Raw genomic sequence first — 17882 nt, 5'->3', positions numbered from 1 at the left:
TTACAGAGTTGGCAGCCTCTCTCTCACTGTAACCCAGTGAACATGTACTCATTAGCAGAACCTAACAATTACTAATATTTCTTCTTTTTTTTGTTGATGTTTTTTTTCCAAATATGAGATTTACTTTCAATTCTGAACAGAAACTACCTTTTTAATTAATGCCTCAAAATTGCCAAGTGAGTCCCAGGCTAATGCATGCCCACGAAAGCAAATTATCATAATCTGCTTGTTTGTAAAAGTACCATCTGTGCAATTAAATAGCTCGGTGATGATAGGGTTTTTGTTAAGGGGAAAGATGTGAGGGCTCCTTGCTCCTGAAGGTGTGGTTAATTTTCACCAGTGTGTGCCGGTGTGTGTGCCAGCAGGATGTGTGTGTGTGTGTGTGTGTGTGTGTGTGTGTGTGTGTGTGTGTGTGTGTGTGTGTGTGTGTGTGTGTGTGTGTGTGTGTGTGTGTGTGTGTGTGTGTGTGTGTGTGTGTGTGTGTGTGTGTTTGGAGGTGGTGGGTGGCGGTGGATGGAAGGAGGGGGGGCGCACCACAGGATGAATCAGGAGTGTCTTCTGAAGGAAGGGTTGCCTGGGAGACCGGCCTGGACCCCTCCAAACGTGTCTGTTCTCCTCCCTCCCTCCTCCGTTTTAAAGGTGCATCAGTAATGAATCCAAAACTATTTCAGGAGAGGCACTTCTCGGTTTTTTTCTTTCATACCTGCAGCTTCGTCTGTGTTTTGCCACAGATCTGTTTCATGCCTGCCACAGTTAGCATCAAAAGAAGAGAAAGAGAGAGGGGTAAAAAAAAAACAAAAAAACACTTTTTGTGTGTGTGCTGGTGTGTTTGAGGGGGATAAAGGAGGGAGGGTAAGTAGAGAGAGAGCGAGAGAGAGAGCTTATAATGCTGAGATGCAGCGCACTCAGGCGCTCAGAGGAACAATTGTCTTATTATTCAAGTCTGTAAGTGCTGTTTGTTCGCCTTGTTTACCTTCTCTCATGTCTGAGAAGCGCTAACTTCCTGGAAAACCTCACTATGAAGTGATGCTAATCTTTTTTTTCTCTCACTCTCTCTCTCGCCAACTGAATGACGTCTCACATGGAAACGGGGCTGAAAACTCGGCGCACGCAGTGAATCCCTGCTTGTGACTCATTCATTTTGTATTATGAGACCGGTTGCGGAGACGACGAAAAAGAAGGGGATTTAATTAGCTGTTTTTTTTTGTCTTTAAAAAAAAATCAATCTGCGCTTCCACATTTGCGCTAATCGTTTCTTTCTTTTTTTTCTTTTTCTTTGGACACTGTGGAAATGATTTGCGCCCCTGGGAGGCAGACGCCAACAGCCGAGCGAGCCATCCCTGCGCTCCCGTGGACTTCAGTGCGAGAAGAATGTCACCCACTTCTGCCGGTGTCCTAACGTTTTAAATCTTGATCCTGAGAGATAATTCATTGCATTCTCTCCATCTGGTGATTTGAATTGCGTCGCTCCGAACATCGCCTGTGTCAGTTTCTTCGCGGGTTTTTTTTCCCCCCTCTTTTGTTTCCAATTTGGATCAGGCATAAATGGACAAAATCAGGCCAGTTCGTGTGCAGCGGCGCTTCTTTTAGTGATATTCTCTGACTGATGGGATGTAGCCCTTCCTGAATTACGAGGAGCTTCACCATTCAACAAGCTGCACCGCTCACTCCCGGTTGCAAAGAAGAAGAAGAAGGAAAAAAAAAACGATGGGCGCAGTTTGCCTGAGCCTTCTGCTGCGTCTTGGTTCTTCAGCCCAGCTTGTTGAATCTCCTCCCTGGTGACAAGAATGGGTTCGTTTTAACAAACTTCTGGGTCATTTTTTTGTTTTTCTTCTTTCCATCGGCGGATTCGCAGGCTCCATTCCTTCCCTAAAAGTTGATCATGGCGCGTCCCGGTGAATGTGCCAAGCTGAGCTCTATATGGAGGCTGCTTTGGCTCATGAGGACTGTGGTGGATGTCGCGCTGCCTCAGGAGACTTATGCGCCACATTCCATACGGACTGAGGGGCATCTGACCCTCGGCGGACTGTTCCCGGTGCACACCAGATCGATTGACGGCACGCCGTGCAGGGACCTGAAAAAGGAGAACGGCGTCCAGCGGCTCGAGGCCATGATGTACGCGTTGGACCAGATTAACCAGGACGACCAACTCTTACCCAACATCACCTTAGGCGCACGGGTGTTGGACACTTGCTCGAGAGATACGTACGCCCTGGAGCAGTCGTTAACTTTCGTGCAAGCCCTGATCACGAAGGACACCTCCGACGTGAGGTGCACGAACGGGGAGCCACCGGTGTTTGTCAAGCCTGAAAAAGTGGTGGGAGTCATCGGAGCCTCGGCGAGTTCAGTATCGATCATGGTTGCCAACATCCTCCGCCTCTTTCAGGCAAGTCTGTGAGCGTGAGCGCTAGTTTTCGTGCCTGTAAAATAGCCGAATATTTCCCACTAGTTTAGCTACGGTGTGAGCTTTCTGGAAACAATGCGCGTTGGAGGGGAAGGAGGGAAGAGTGAAAGTGATGCGCCTTCTTGTGGCTACCCACCCAGTTAACGGGGTAGCAGATAGGAAGCACAGCAAAAAAGTGGTAAACAGCTATCTGATTCCAACCCTTATGCACAAAAAGCTGCAGTTTTCACGCATTGGTGTTAGATTTTGATATGCTTGATTCTCACTCAGGCTCTCCATCTTTGGACATCAAAAGCTGAGGTGAAGCGGGTTTTTTGGGGGTGGTTTTCCAACCCACTACACAGTGTGCAGAAGACAGCTAAGAGTGCTGTTGCTTGTCCCCGGTGGTGCTGAAAGAACAGCTCCCGTCTGTTCCAGTCTCACTCCGGAGTCTGATGAGTGGGCACTGACAGCCTGACACAATCACACCCCAAACTCAACAACCCCCTCCTGAGAATAACAGGCCTGTTTCATGTGATTGCACATGATTATATGAGCCTCTTGTATGGTGAGACTGCGGGCGTTATTTTATGAATTGTTTTGAACCTGAAAGCCTCAGTTTATGGTTGACTTGGCTCGGTTTTATCTACAGGGGGGCCTCCCCTCCCTCCCCTTTCAAAATGAGCTTGTTCCAAACTCTTTACGGCCTAATCGGGCTCGATAGCTGTGAGTAAATTAAATTAATTTGCACCACTAATTCCAAAAAATGACTTAGATTGGGTTTTATGGGAAACACCTTTCAGTTCCTGTTGGCTGGGAGTCAACTGATGGTGCTGCAGTAGAATGGAGGAAGACACAGCAAGGCACCAATACAGCAGATTAATTATTTAAGACATATCACCATAGCAAAAACATCTTACTACTTGAAACACTACGTGAATGATATCTTTTTTAGTTGTAAAAACACTTTTTGGGAGCATCATCAAATCCGTAGTGTTGGCGCTAATGATTTGTGGTTGCATATTGTAACTCACAGTCTTGTCATTTGGTGTTTTGTTTGAGTTCACTTAGACAAACCACGAGCTCAGCTCTAAGTAGCTGTTTAACTGCAAGGACATCGAAGTACTTAGGAAGCTTTTAGACCCCCCCATCCTCCTTCTTTTCCTTCCACACGCATACTTCAACACAACGCTCTTGTCCAGTTATTTTTTTAAAAGCAGTCATCCTCTGGGGTTTTGTGGGTCCATCGACTGGACAGTTAGACTGATGGTCCCCACCACAACCTTCAGCTTGGCTCTGGTTCCTATTCACACTGTGTAGGCTGAGTTAACATATTAAATTTTTATTATTCCAAGTTGGTAAAGCCCTCTAGATACACTTTGAAGCATCCTCACTACACTCATTATTTTGTTGCAGAATGCGAGGGTTGTGAGACTTCCTCTATTTCATGTAAGCTGCGTAGCAAATAACTTGTATGCATTTGTGAAATTTGAAGCCTCCAAGGGAAGCCAGATTAGTCCCTAATTCTCTTTATTCTTTCCTGCTCACACCTGGTGCATCAGCATGTCTGTAAGTGTCAAGCTGTCAGTGTGTAGGTGTATTCCATGTGCAACGTGGTGCTGAAGCTCAGGCGTTGTAATCAAGCTCAAGGAATCTGCGGATTGACAGCGGTTGTCATCCAGCTCCATCCATCACTCTGCATTTCTTCTCATTTCCCCAAAGTGCAGCCGGAAAGGTAGATTAAATCACCACATGCAAATCTGCACACCTGAGAGAAAATGAACTCAGTCCGCCTTCGTAACCGTTCTCCCCCCACGTTTTCGGCGGTACCAGGGATGATGATGTTCTTGATAATAAGGATGCTAAATTAAATGTGAGGCCACATGGTACTGTATAATCAATACGTACCTGATGCGGGAGCTCCCAGCCCATTTACCCTCATTAGTTTTACAGCGTTTGATTGGTGTGTGGCAGCAATTACGAGTTTCTGAGATTATTTGCTACTGCACTCCATCAACTATCAAATGATTCCAGTCAAAAGCTTGAGAGAACACCTGTTCAGATGTAATTAAAGAAGCAAATCAGATTTATTTTTTTTATCAAATCAAAAAGAAGAGGCTTCAGATGGGCTCTGTGCTTAGTTTCATGTCATGGTCAATAGGAATTTATTATTGATGGATGGACAGGAATAGATACTTTATTCATCTCCTTGGGGAAATTCGCTCCATAACTAAGGAATCCGATTGACTTTGAAGTTGAATCTTTATACTTCAAGACAACAATGACCTCTGCCTGAGCTGTCCTCGTAGCCTACTTCCTGCATTGTTGTCAGGGAACATCATCAAGCCGTTTAGTATCCCACTACTCCTGTGATAAATGCATCATCAGGGAAGCTAAATAATGATTGCAGGCTTTATTGCCAGATTCTAAATATCATACCTGTCTATTCAAGACATGAGTAGCTGCTGGACTGTTAACGCTGGGAAATTGACATGAGGAATAGATTTTTCTGAGGACCCAAGAGGGTTGATCAATACTGTTGCCATGGTGAGGCCGATTTGCTGCTAAGATGTTTTTATTTCAAGGCCTTTCATGCTGTGTTGGAAATGAGAAGCAACAATGCCACAGGAGGGGAAAAAAATCAATCAGCCAAACTTTTGAATTGTTATCAGGAGCAATGACACCATGCACCTATGAAAAAATCATCCACTGCTCATTCTGGGTGCAGCAGCAGGACGACACTGTAGCTGAAAAGACCAGGCAACTTTGCCCATTTGTAAGTTTTGACTCCTTGAATGAATCCTGAAATTGATTTTTATCCAGATGACATTTACATCAGGGAGTGAAGCCTGCTATTCTCTGTCGCATCTCCGCTCCCAAAGGCAGAGGCAAAACTTTGTATTGAACGCAGGTGAACTCCGTCTTGTCCTCCTGTCTGGGGAAGCGGCCCCTTCAGACTAGCTGTCTAAGTGAGGCATTGACGTCCTCTGCTCTCATAGCCCTGACAGGCTCCAGTCGGCTTTTTATCTCCCCTTTTTCACAGAATCATCACTGTGACTGATTTGAGGGAGATTGAAGTCTCGCAGTGTGATCTATTCAGCTGACAGTGGTAAAGATGGACACCAAAGGAATATGATGGCAGTGTGCGTTACGTAGCGAACTCTGTAAGTGACACCAACTGGCAGTGGTTAAATATGCCTGTTTTTCAACAAACGATTGCCATTTGTCCGTGCAGCAGCTCAGATCAATTAGTTACATCTCTTGTTATATTCAGCCATATCATAAAAGACACAGTTGGTCTGTCAACTATGCAGCATACAAGCAGATACACACAGACTTCTGCACAGTGTGCACACAAATAGTCCTATTACCATTGCTGAAGGATTGAAAACATAACTGTCTTGTGGATATTTAATGATCCACACCAGTGGCTTCGGCTCTTGTATTTTCTCTCCATCACTTGCTAATTGGCTTTTATTCAGACTGTGACACAGAAACCAAAGTCAGTACATTTTAACTTTATAACAAGTAATGGAAATATGAATAATAAAGACAACAATTTCTTAACTTGACACTTTTTCCCTAACTAAAGTTCTGTTCTAAGTTAACTCATGAGTAAACTTTTATAGGACTACAAATAATAAAATGTGTTTTAGCACAGGGACTTAAGTGTTGTTGGTTACTGAGGATAAGGAGAAAATCAGCTGCTAAATATTTAACAGTAAAGGGTTTAAACATCATGACCTATGACATAGAAGAACATAGAAGATATTTTCAAATGTTCCCTTTTGAAAATTCAGCAGTTGTTACCTTGTGGGTGGAAACTTGACTGTACATGTACGAGAAATAACCCAAATGCTATATCAGTTGACTGATTATTAGTCACAGATATATTAATATCGACATATGTGGTCCAATATGTGCTGATATGAAAGCTTTTTTTCTGTGTGTGCTCAGGGTAATTTAGAAATTGCTCCATCACAAACTTTCTCCAGTAGAGCACCCTTCAATTCCATTGTTTGCAATACTCTGCGGTACACTGTGCAGCACATGTAGTAGAGTACATATTAGAGTGGAGCAGGTGGTGATGTAGAGTCAACTGGTGTCTTCACAACAAGCTGCTAAGTAGTTTCTGGTATTCATTGCTGGAAAGTTAATAAACAGTGACCCAATTTTCCCTTCTCAACATTGCAAAAAATCCAGTCTCGGTCGGGCTCTAGTATGGATGACTTTAATAAGTATTTCAGTCCAACCCAGTGTCGTCCATTTGTCTTTGGAGTTATTCACAACAGAAAAATAGAATTACTGTATATTATGATATGAGTCAAAAAGTTCAACTTCTTTGCCTCAAGTGTGATTTCACCCCTCCAGTCAATTCAAACAGAAAGTACATTTTAATTTTATTTGTTTTAATGCAGGAGACACAGACATTTATACAAGTCTCTACAGTAGTTGGTAATGATATTCTCCACATTTCAACCACACATGGCCTTCCAAAGGTTAAAATGAGGGTGTGAACACACTTGTATTTATAGAAGTGCTGTGATGACACATCAGACATCATCTGTGAATGTGGTCACTAATTAAATACATGTGAGGACAGTATGCCTAATTATTCAATCACTAAGTATGTGCAATATGTACATTAAAACTACAATACCAGTTTGTGGCCCTAATGTTGCCATGTCTGTGTACAATAATAGATTGAGCAATGTGAAAGTATCTACTTATTTATTGGTTGTATTGTTTCCATGCAACACGAATGAGCATCTACACTTTCCACTCAAAGCCCTCCAAAAGAAGACAGACCCTCAGAATGAATAACAGGTTTAAGTAATTTCTTAATTTTTATCATTATTATTCTTTCTTAGTCTAATGACACTGTTTTTGAAAATACCAGAAACAGCCTGGCAGACTGTAAAGTGCTGATGAGTCATCAGTTACACTAACACATTTATGCAGATTTTGCAGCAAAGTGCAATTTATCATATTCATGATCAGAGTTTTTGCTTTTTGCCTCACATATAAACTTTTACACGACTTTTAAATTCGCACAAAAATGGTTGTAATAAAAGTTAAATTACTTCTAGAATTGTAAGGGAACAGTATGACACAAAATAATGACAAAATAAGCATATGCAGAGAGAACTGTGGAATTTGAAAAGGAATATGGTGTTCTTTATTTTATTATTCATCCTGTGTGGATATACTGAATATATTATCTGACTCACACTTCTGGTCCTTGGGACTGAGGAGCCTGCTGGTTTTCATTCCAGCCATTTAATCAGATGCTGACTTATGGCCAGTTCAAAGTAGAATTGGCAAGGTGAAATTTTATCACATGCTGTGGAAAAATGCATGTGGGATAGGAAATAATGTGGACAGGGTTACAAGTATAAGCTGCAGGTGTTAGCATCACTAACAGGCAAACAATAATATTAAAAAGGTTGAAAATTATACCCCTTTTTATCGCAGTTGGAGCCTTTTTCCCTCCTGTCTTGTCCTTGCGTTCACGGCCAACCGCACAGCACAGACTTCCTCATATTCCCTGTGTTCTTTAGGCATGCAGGTATACAAACAAGGATGTAAACAATCGAAGAGTATTGAAGAACAGGTCAATTCCACCTGCTCTTTCAAACTGGCTGGAGATCTATGCGCCTTTGCTATTTCCCAGGCCAGAGTTCAGACAGATTGAACTGTGGAAGAAGTGAGCAAGGCACGATCAATTTATAAGAACAAGCAAATGTCTCACTTTTGTTTGTAAGCAGCAGAGAAATAGATTGAGAAGCAGGTAAATGCATTCACCAGATACGATCTGTTTAGACAGAATGACAGAAATCCAAGAACTACTTATTCTGTTAAGCTACAACATGCATAGATTTGTTGCTGGGATAGATTCTTGACCATACATTGTGGTGTTTTCTAACCATCTTCAGAGAATGAACTGCACTCAAGTAGAATGTGTCAGATGTGATGAGAAAACCTGCATTCAGACCTGCAGAGGCAGCAGTTAGACTGAAAGCCACACTGACAAATGTTGCCTAATAACAGCCTCACTTTTCCATGAATTTCCATCCTTTTGCTCCCTTTGGAAAAAATGCTGTTACCAGGGAGCGCTTCTCAGTGAACTACGTGTATATTCACACACGCATGAACAACATAACATGAGCAACGTAATGCAATATTAATAAAATGAATAAAATATCCCCGTGTTGGACAAGATGTCATTGCATTTGACATGAGGTCATTAGGTCAGCTGTCTGCCACGGGGAGAATATGAGAAACCATGCACGCCTAATATTAAGGTCCTGGCTATTCCCACAAGCCCGGAGGGATGGTGCACTTTATTATTCGGCGACATAATAGCTTGCTATATGAATAAATGCCTCCTCAATGACAGCACAACTAGTACATTCTTACTTGCTTTCAGACGTATTGTGCCTCGGATATTGCAGTGTGATTCCATTTATAGCTGACAAATGTTGATTCAGTGCCTTTAATGAGGTGCCATCTCTCATTCATACACGGGTTTGGGGTCTTTGCTCGACAGTTGCGGCAGCTTGATTCTCTCAGTGGGGTTGTTGCCCCTCTTTTTTTATACCACTGCATTGAAGCGAGGGAAGAGGGCACCTGCTAAAAAAGCTTACCACACTCACACTGAGGTCACACCCGTGTCCTGTCAAAACTTATTGTTAGCGTGACTGTAAAATGTGACGAGAATAGCACTTAGACTTTGTTGGAAGTTTTTTGCTGTTTATCTGGGGAGCAGAAAGAGCCATGGAAAGAGGAAACCCCATTACGTCCGATCCTCTTACGGGGATGAGTGGAGAAGCATGAGGAAGTCTCTGCTGGTTGCTGGTTGGCCTCTCACCCGCCGAAAAGGAAAACTTGTCGCCGTTGCTGCAGCAGAAAACGATCCAGTGTGGGCTGAGAGACGTTATTACAGGGCTCATAGTTGTTTGTCTCAGTGCTGTGATATGCGATCCATGCATCATCCTGGACAGAGTCTGAATTACAAAGACACTTAGCCATAGTGGACTTCAGTGCCGTGTGACTAAATAGCATCTAAGTCTGGTTTTGCTTTAGAAACCTCACACAAACAAAACAGCAATCCACAGATCAATAAGAAATTTGCATTAAATATGATCAGGCACTTGTCTTGCAGTTCTTCAAATCCTGGTAAATGAGTTAACTGAATTTGTTAAAAGGCTGCTTTTAGTGCTGCCTGTGAGTGTCTGCCGCTTCAAAAGGAGGCATGTGTTGTGGTTCCTCTCAGGCCTGTTTTCGGTGCTTTGTTCTCAGTTTTATCGCTTTCTCACCACTTTTCCCATCCAGCTCCGAAATCTCGGGGCACCTTCGAAATTATATTGCACTTAAGACTAAGACTGTGGATTTACTTGTCAGGCGGAATTCCCACTCAACACATAAAAGATATTCTATTTTAAGGGAAAGCTGCAAACAAAAGCAAACAAGGGAAGCACTACTCACAAGTCCTCCTATTTACCATTTATAAGCACTATATAAACCTTTAACAAATGATTTACAACACGCTACAGTGTAAGTAGGCTGCTGTATTTTTTTAACGTACAGTGCCTATGAAAAGTATTCACCCCTTTGGAACTTTTACCAATTTATTGCTTTTCAACAGTGAAGCGTGTTCAATACAATTGGCCTTTTTTGACCAAAATTACCTAAAAGACTCTTTCATGTTAAAGTGAAAACTGATTTCAACAAAATAATGTCAGTTCATCCTCCTGATGTATAAAGAGATAATACATGACAGTGATAACCACTTATAATAGCTGCTTACAACTACGTTCTATATAATGTATTATAAACTGTGTGTTAAATGTTAATGTAACGCTTATAAATACTATCTCAAATGACTTTAGTGTTGGCAGCTCTGTAACATTAAACTTAGGCACAGTGGTTTTAAAAGCTAAATAATAGCATCAAATTAACATGCTAACAGCTACAATGTTACAGTTAGTTCACAATTATTGTCACATTTACGAATTACCGTGCTCATGTTTTTCAGGTTACCTATAAATCTGCTAATTAGTGCTATGCTCAAAATACACATAAGGCTGATGGGAATATAGTTTGTTCTTCATGCATTTTAAGTATTCAGCAAAGACAAAAGTTCGACTTGCTGTTTGTATTGGATAAAAAGTGAAGTGATGTCTTGAGGAGCATTCATTTTCCTGCCAATCCATTCTAGTAAAATGGTTCAGACATTTCCTCTGAAATCTCCAATGTCTAATGGTGATTAGCAGTGGAGAAATGTCACACGATCATCAATAATCATTTGGATTCATCCTCTGGGGACCAAGAATGTCTATACAAATATTCACAATTGTCAATCAAACAGTCATTACAATATTTTAGTGTGGACCGAAGTGATTTCTCAACACTGCATCATGTTCACCTCATATTCAGAGTCTTCATTAACAACGAGACTTATGCAAAAATGCTAATGCAGCTTTATACTTTAAATTACAGTATACTGGCATGCTTCAAACCTAAAAGGGACAGGAGGTGCACTGCTCACATGGCTGTCTTGTTGTCCCTGGAGGCTGGTGGCACGAGGCTCTACTTAGACTACAGGCTCATGTGAGGACTCTAATGCAGACATGCCGTTGAAGAGCAGCGACAAATAGACGGAGACGCCGCACGGCAGCTAGAACTGCAAGAGACGAAAGACAAAACCACAATGGTCCTTCTGCCACAGTGTTCATATTTTATCACTTTCTTCTGGTGATATTGAATCATGCAGATACGGTCGATTTGTGTTGATTAAGTGATTGTTTATTCATAATGAGCACTATTTACTTTTATTTATTGTGTGATTGTGTTATTATTCTGGTGCATTCATGTGTAATTAATGAAAGAAGCATTTTGCCGATTTAGCTGGTCACAATCGAGCAGATTTTAACTATTTGCTGGTTGGTTAGTTTTATTCATGACAACAAATAATAATGCAGAACTGGATAATAACGGTTTTGTGTGTAAAATTGTTCTATGAAGCTGTCAGATACATGTGCCGCAGCAACAAGTACAACATTTTCCTCTGAAATGTGGTAAAGTTGAACTATAATGTGGCGTAAAATGAGGGCAAAAAATTGTGCTCAGCTACTTCGTGTCACATATGGAGGATAAACTTGGTGAAATTAGACCAAAAATATCCTCAACCTCACAAATATACCAGAAGCGGTGTTTGCAGGCGCCCGTGTGTGTTTCACCTGTGTGTGTTTGCTGTTTGTGTCTCAGAAATGTCAGGGTCCAGTGTGCTCTCTCACACAGTATACATAATAAACTGTCATCGGGATTCATTCCTTGTCCTTCAGTTCTGTTATTACAGCGGGGCCTCAGGGAGCATCAGAATGTTTTCAAACAACACACGGTAATAACCATTATATCAGCCGGCACACTGTGGAAGTTTATAGGGAGACTAAATTATTAGAGTGCAGCATAGGCCTTGGGTAGTTAAGCTAAAATACCTGTTGATTTTACATGTGAAAATGAAAGAGCGGAACTTCAGAGTTTCATTAGCTTCAATTTCATTTTGTCTGTATTTCCCTGGAGATAATGTTTGGTGAGGTCTCTCTCTCTCTCTGGCTGGCTATGCAGTGGCGTGTTAGTGCAGTTTGAAATGTCTTTGTGTGTCTCTGCTCTTTTGAGCTTGAAAAGTATTCTGTGCCTCAGCAACAGAGCATACATAAAAAATCAGTTGACAGGATTACTGTTTTCAGATGCAAATCCTGGGGGATTTCAAATGCTCTCTGAAACGCCTGCATGTGACAGTTACATTGATTTGGGGGAAGACCTCAATCACCATTGACATTCAGCAAATTACGGAAGCTCTTTCCCTTCAAATAGGGTTGCTTAATCTACAATTGACTACTGGACAGAAGCTATTGATGACAGAATATACAGTTTTTTAACTGCTTTATCAGTATTGAAGCACTCACATGTTGGCCCTAATGAGGCTAGGGGAATCAATAGCAGGTTGTTTATCAATGGATTATGCATAGAGCTGTCATTCGCTCTCTACCTGGAGGTCGAAGGCCGGTAAAATGGGATATTTGCTCGCAAATTCACTCACACATTTTAGAAACAAAAATGTCTGTATGTTGCATCATCCAGTGAAGCATTATTCTCACTGCATTGCTGCCAGCGGGTGCAATTATAAAATGTCTATAATACTTAAACAGGCAAATTTTGTTTCAAGATAATGATTGCAAAACATTTTGTACAAACAGACTAATCAGATGGGTGCAGTTTTTATAATATGGCAGAGAGTTCCTCTAATGAATCCTGTATGTGTGTTCTTGCAATAATTGCATTTTCAGGGATTAAAATGTCTCCATTCATTCCCATTAAGGAGACTTTCCTCACACACTGCAGCCAGAAAGTTGATTGAAGTTTGACTAAATGCTCCAAAACAACATTTGTTTGAGTTCAAGCTCTCTATCGAGTCTAATTATGACTGCTGTCCATCAGAAACAAAAGAAGAAAGTATTTTTTTTTTATTGCAGAAAGTCCACAGAGGAAGCAGGTTGATGCTGATGAGTGAAAGTGTTAATTTCTGTTAACCGTGACTGTCATTTTCTAACTGCATCCATGCAGATATTGCTGTAATCCTGATCCTAAAGCTCCCCTAAGTTGCTTTTTTAACCCTTTACTCAACCATATTATTTTGTGGCTCAGTCTTACCAAAGCGCAGGAACACTGTAATGAATCACGTGCAAGTCTCCACATAATTAATAAGTCCATGCATGTATGTGCTTTAGCTCGAATTCATTATATTATATTGGGTCCTTACTTCCCCTCTGGGAACAGATGTGTGCTTCCTCTCAAGGTTAAACATTACATTTATTTTTGGTCATTGCTACTGTGGGGATTAGGTTAGGGTGGTATAAAGACTGGGGTTAGACATGTAGTGCTTATGGTTGGGATGCGTCTCCAGGGAATTCATGTACCTCAGTGCAATATCCTCCTAAATAAAAACATCTCTGTGTGTGGGTGTATATTTTATTGTGGCAGTAGTCCTTTGCTCTCAACCAATTTTCCAGTTCCTTTGCACAGCTGGAAACACAGCACACCTTTTTATCAAGAGAAAAGATCCACACAAAGGTTATGATTTTGACTGTGATCTAATGAACATAAACTAAATGAGCATGAGGAACTTCAAAGCTCTCACTTTGCTGGTCATAGATGACAAAGGTGACTTGTAAGAGTCAAATATACGATTTTTTTTATGTGTTGCCGTGCCGACTCACACTACAATGTTAATATTTTATGTTTAAGCCATATGCAGTTCACATAATCCTTTCTTTCTTTAAGTACTGTATTCATGGGTTTAGCTTCGGTAATACTGCTATAGAGGAATTTTCTGTGTCTGAACCCTGTCATCATTTTAGTATTGGACTTTGGATTAATGTCTGAAGTTCTTGCAAACACAAAATGTGCATATAAAGTCTCTTCCCTAAAAAAAAACAAAAAAAACCACATGAACTTCTAGCAAAAAACCCCCACAACATTCACCACATTTCCTTAATTTTGCATTTTGAAAGATCAATGAGCCAGAAAGTTTAAAAGTCTGTTTTTCACATCTTCTAAATACACATTGAAGGTGTTGTGTTTGTGTTATTTCAGCTCATTTGACAAATTGTGCTATTAGTAGGCTTGAGATCCACATGAGCTGTTTTGAGAAAGTGGCATGTTGGTGCACTTGTTGAAAAAAAGAGAGATAACCCTTCAGTGGTGATGTGTGACAGTTCCATTGTATTCTTCTGGGCTCATGCCTGTTTCGGCTGGTTAACCTGTCGCAGAGTAATTGTCTGATCTGGCGTCAGTTGCGCATCTTTGATTCTGGCTCTGAACTGCATGCCAGTATACAGCCTTCTTACACTTTGTCTCACTGCGAGTGGAAGTTATGCGAAATGTGCGTGTCACAAAAACACATTCCACATAAATCTTCTCGGTCCATTAGTCGAGACACTTGCCTTGATGAATCATGATCTCAGTTAGAATGGAAGTCTGTTTACACATAATAGCTCTGTCTCAAAGACTGTGTCCATTTCTTCCAGAATTGGCAGGTTATTCAGTACAGCACTGGGAGAAAAAAAAAAAAAAAAAAAAGCTTCTTGTGCTCAGTGAGTGGACAATTGTCCATTGTTTGGGCTGTGCGGTCATGCCAGTGTGTTGCAGACGGGAATACGAGGCCAGATGCCCTCAGCGATGCACTACACCAGCAGCACAGAGCAGAACAGAGAGCCCATGGGCCACCAGGTCACGAGCGGACACAGGATCATTCTCATCAGACTGTGCCGCAGGGTAGAAGACAGCAGATGTACATTTAATGAGTTGTACTTAAAGGGTTTCCAGTTCTTCTGTAGCTGCCTTTCTCCATGTAAAACTGCTCGAGAGCACAAAATAGTGTAATGTTAACTACTGGTACAACTATTACTGTATTGTTACATATCCTAATAAGAATGGCCACAGTAGTAGTTGTATAACATGCTTTTTTTCAATAGTCAAAGGACAGGAAATCATGTCTGTTAATAATGGCATGTAGTATCTAACCTGAGACATGTGGTGCTAGACATGTGTTCCTGATTAGAATGGAATGTGTTTTTCCTGCTGAAGGAACTCAATGTTGTGTTAGATAGGAGTTCCTGTGTCTAGGAAATTGACCTCTGAGGTTCTTCGGATTCCGTAATAGGGTTAATCAATGGGGGTCTTGTTTTTTGACCAGTAGTCTTCTAATAGGAATCATATGTTGTGACATGTTTTCATTTGTTCAAAACATATAAAAGTGACCTCCAGTTGCTGTTCTGGAGGCATCATTCGGCTGAATCCTTCCAGGCAGTCTCTGTGTCTGATCGATGCTGTTCTTTCTTATAATAAAAACTTATTGAGAAAGTCAGTGTCAACGGACATTTCTTCTTCACCTGCACATCACGGACATCAGAGAAACAACGACAGGCGCATTATCATCATGGCAGTAATGCACTTATGAAGCAGATTGATTTAGAAAATCTGCACTGCGTGATTCACGAACCACAATGGGGCATTGACCAAAACTGACCAATCATCTGATGCTCATGCTAACGGATTGCAAACTATTGAAACCAATTTCAAGAGTGTCCCGATGTTTTTTGTTGTTATTCAGAAAGTATTGTGTGCATGAAACACGCTTTAAAGTTTCTAAAACGTAACATGTTCTGTGCAGAATGCAAAATGAAAGGGAGGATTTACATGCATGACTTTCTTAATTCTCAAATCTCATTATCCAGGTGTGGTTAGTAAATTAAAGTTAAAATAAAGCCTCAAAAACTGGACAAGTGTCCAAGAAAACCAGTCATCTACAGCCTTGCTACGGGCTCTGGAGGCTGTACTTACTATGTTTGCCAACTTAGTTTGGCATATTAGCATGCCAACATTTACTAATTGGCATTTAATATACAATAAAGCTGGGACCCATGGGAATGTCAATAGTGTTCAACAAATTCCTATACAAATCTGACTTTATGGTTTAGGCAGAGGAAATTCAGGGATCAGCAAAGGGCTTTCAAGTGATCAGACATGAGTGTCTGGACTAAACTTAATGGCACTATAGCTTCTCTAATGTAGGCCTACTAGTGGTGCTGTAAGAAAACAGAGTTTAAACTAAAGTTTAGGATTCAGCCTCTGTAATCCATGAATCTGAACAACATTTTATTACAATTCATTTCACAGGTATTTTGATGTTTCTGTCTGGTGGACTGATCATATGTAGAATTATGTCACTAGCATGGCTAAAATGCAGATTAAAAATAAAATTTTGTCAAAACAATCAAGACTACCAAACATTACATATTTCGCTCCCACATTTAAATAATTTTCATACTTCGCCTCAATCATCCAAATCCATCAAAATGCAGTTCTCAGATTATTTAACCATTTAGACACTACACATCCTTAATTTTAGCATCAACTCAGTTCCTTACAAGGTTTGAAGTCAATCTTGTATTGACATCCAGTCACAAAGACAACATATAGCTGTGGTGCGACTCCCAGCAGAACCTTTATTTCCTCATGAGTCACATGCAACCTGAGATCCTGAGGCTGTTCTGACTGTCCCCTGTCTAGACAGAAGAGGAAAGGTGACTGGGATTTTGCTGTTAGGGCCCAGAGACTGCTGGAGAGAAGGGACTTTATTGACCTGAGCTGAGCCTTCCAGGCTGTGGCCATGTGTTTCCAACAACAACAGGTCTTACTAATCAAATGCCTCATGTGATAGATGGATAATGTGAGGGGGCCAGTTGGAGTTTATACATAAAGCCTGGGTGGAAGGTCTTCCCGTGCAGCTAAATCCATGGCAATAAAGTCCCTTAGTTGATTGTAGAATGCTCTACCTGGAAGACTTGGAAGGAAAATACAAAGTGTTGTCTTTTAAATCACTTTTATTATCAGCTTTACAGTTGTGTTTTTGGTTCTTGTTCACTCCTAGTGTTCCGCGGCTATATTTGGAATGTTTTATCTGTTTATGTATTTGTTCATTCATCTATTCCTGCATTTGTTTTTTCATTTAATTTGAACTACATTTATTGGGTTTTTGCATTTTTATTACCCGTTTATAGATTTTAATTTTGTCCTAATGCCTGTTTTGTAAAACCCCGGTAGATGAGTGTGAGCAACTTACTGTGAGTGGCAGTTTAAGCAGCTAATTCTGCCTATTTGCTGTAACAGGAATATCAGCTCAGCGTAAATTACACTACACACTATGACTGCATGGATTCATCACCGCACACCTCCACTGCAGTTTCCACAATGCACAATATAATTTGTGAAAACAAGACTGCAGCCATTACATTCGTTTGAGCTACTAAAATTACCCATGCAGGATTTTTTTTTTTTTGCCTGAAAGTGTCGAGAACTGCACATTCTTGATCACATTTACAACTTCTCTGAAGCACGTCTCCACAAGGGTGGCTGTGAGTTCGGTGCTTGGTGTGATTGCAGGTGTTGTTAATAAGATACTATAATCTCACCTCTCAAGGTTCAAGGCGATACTCCACGTAATGCCAAGCAAGCAGATAACTGCCTATTACAATGTTCTGTGCTCCTTCTAAACCAGTACATTTGTCTCAAGTGTGTGGCATCAAGCTCAGACACGCTAACACAAGGAATAGGATATCTGTGATATTTTCCACCGCTGTGATCAGTCCGTAATTACATGGTCCTACTAAAGAATTCTTTGTGAGGAGCAGACAGGAAAGATAAGATCGAGGAGGTTCGCCCGCATTGTCTGCACTATTAGGGGAGAAATGGGCCTGGTGATGATGCTCTGTCGAGTCTGAAGAGAGAGCTATACAGGGAGAGAGGAGGGGGATAGTACAGAGGAGTCATTGGGATGCAGGTCAGAATGTTGCAGGTGCACAACTGACAATGAATGTGTCAGACCAAGCATGCTTCAGGTGTAGGTGGGAAGAACGTGCACCTAGGCTTGCTC

The 17882-nt window shown here is 41.1% G+C and overlaps 1 protein-coding gene across 1 annotated transcript in view; it reads left to right on the top strand.

Annotated features, from left to right (window-relative positions):
• The first annotated feature begins 907 nt into the window (after positions 1 to 907).
• Positions 908 to 17882, top strand: part of LOC111574196 (metabotropic glutamate receptor 7-like) — a 44146-nt gene continuing 27171 nt past the window's right edge. The window contains exon 1 of the mRNA XM_055012730.1: positions 908 to 2386. Coding sequence (XP_054868705.1) covers positions 1883 to 2386 — 504 coding nt within the window. The 5' untranslated portion in view covers positions 908 to 1882. The remainder of the gene's footprint in view (positions 2387 to 17882) is intronic.

The sequence above is a fragment of the Amphiprion ocellaris genome, chromosome 8 (assembly GCF_022539595.1).
Source record: "Amphiprion ocellaris isolate individual 3 ecotype Okinawa chromosome 8, ASM2253959v1, whole genome shotgun sequence".
NCBI lineage: Eukaryota > Metazoa > Chordata > Actinopteri > Pomacentridae > Amphiprion > Amphiprion ocellaris.
The sequence above is the reverse complement of the archived record's forward strand: the minus strand, read 5'-3'. Positions and strand labels throughout refer to the sequence as shown.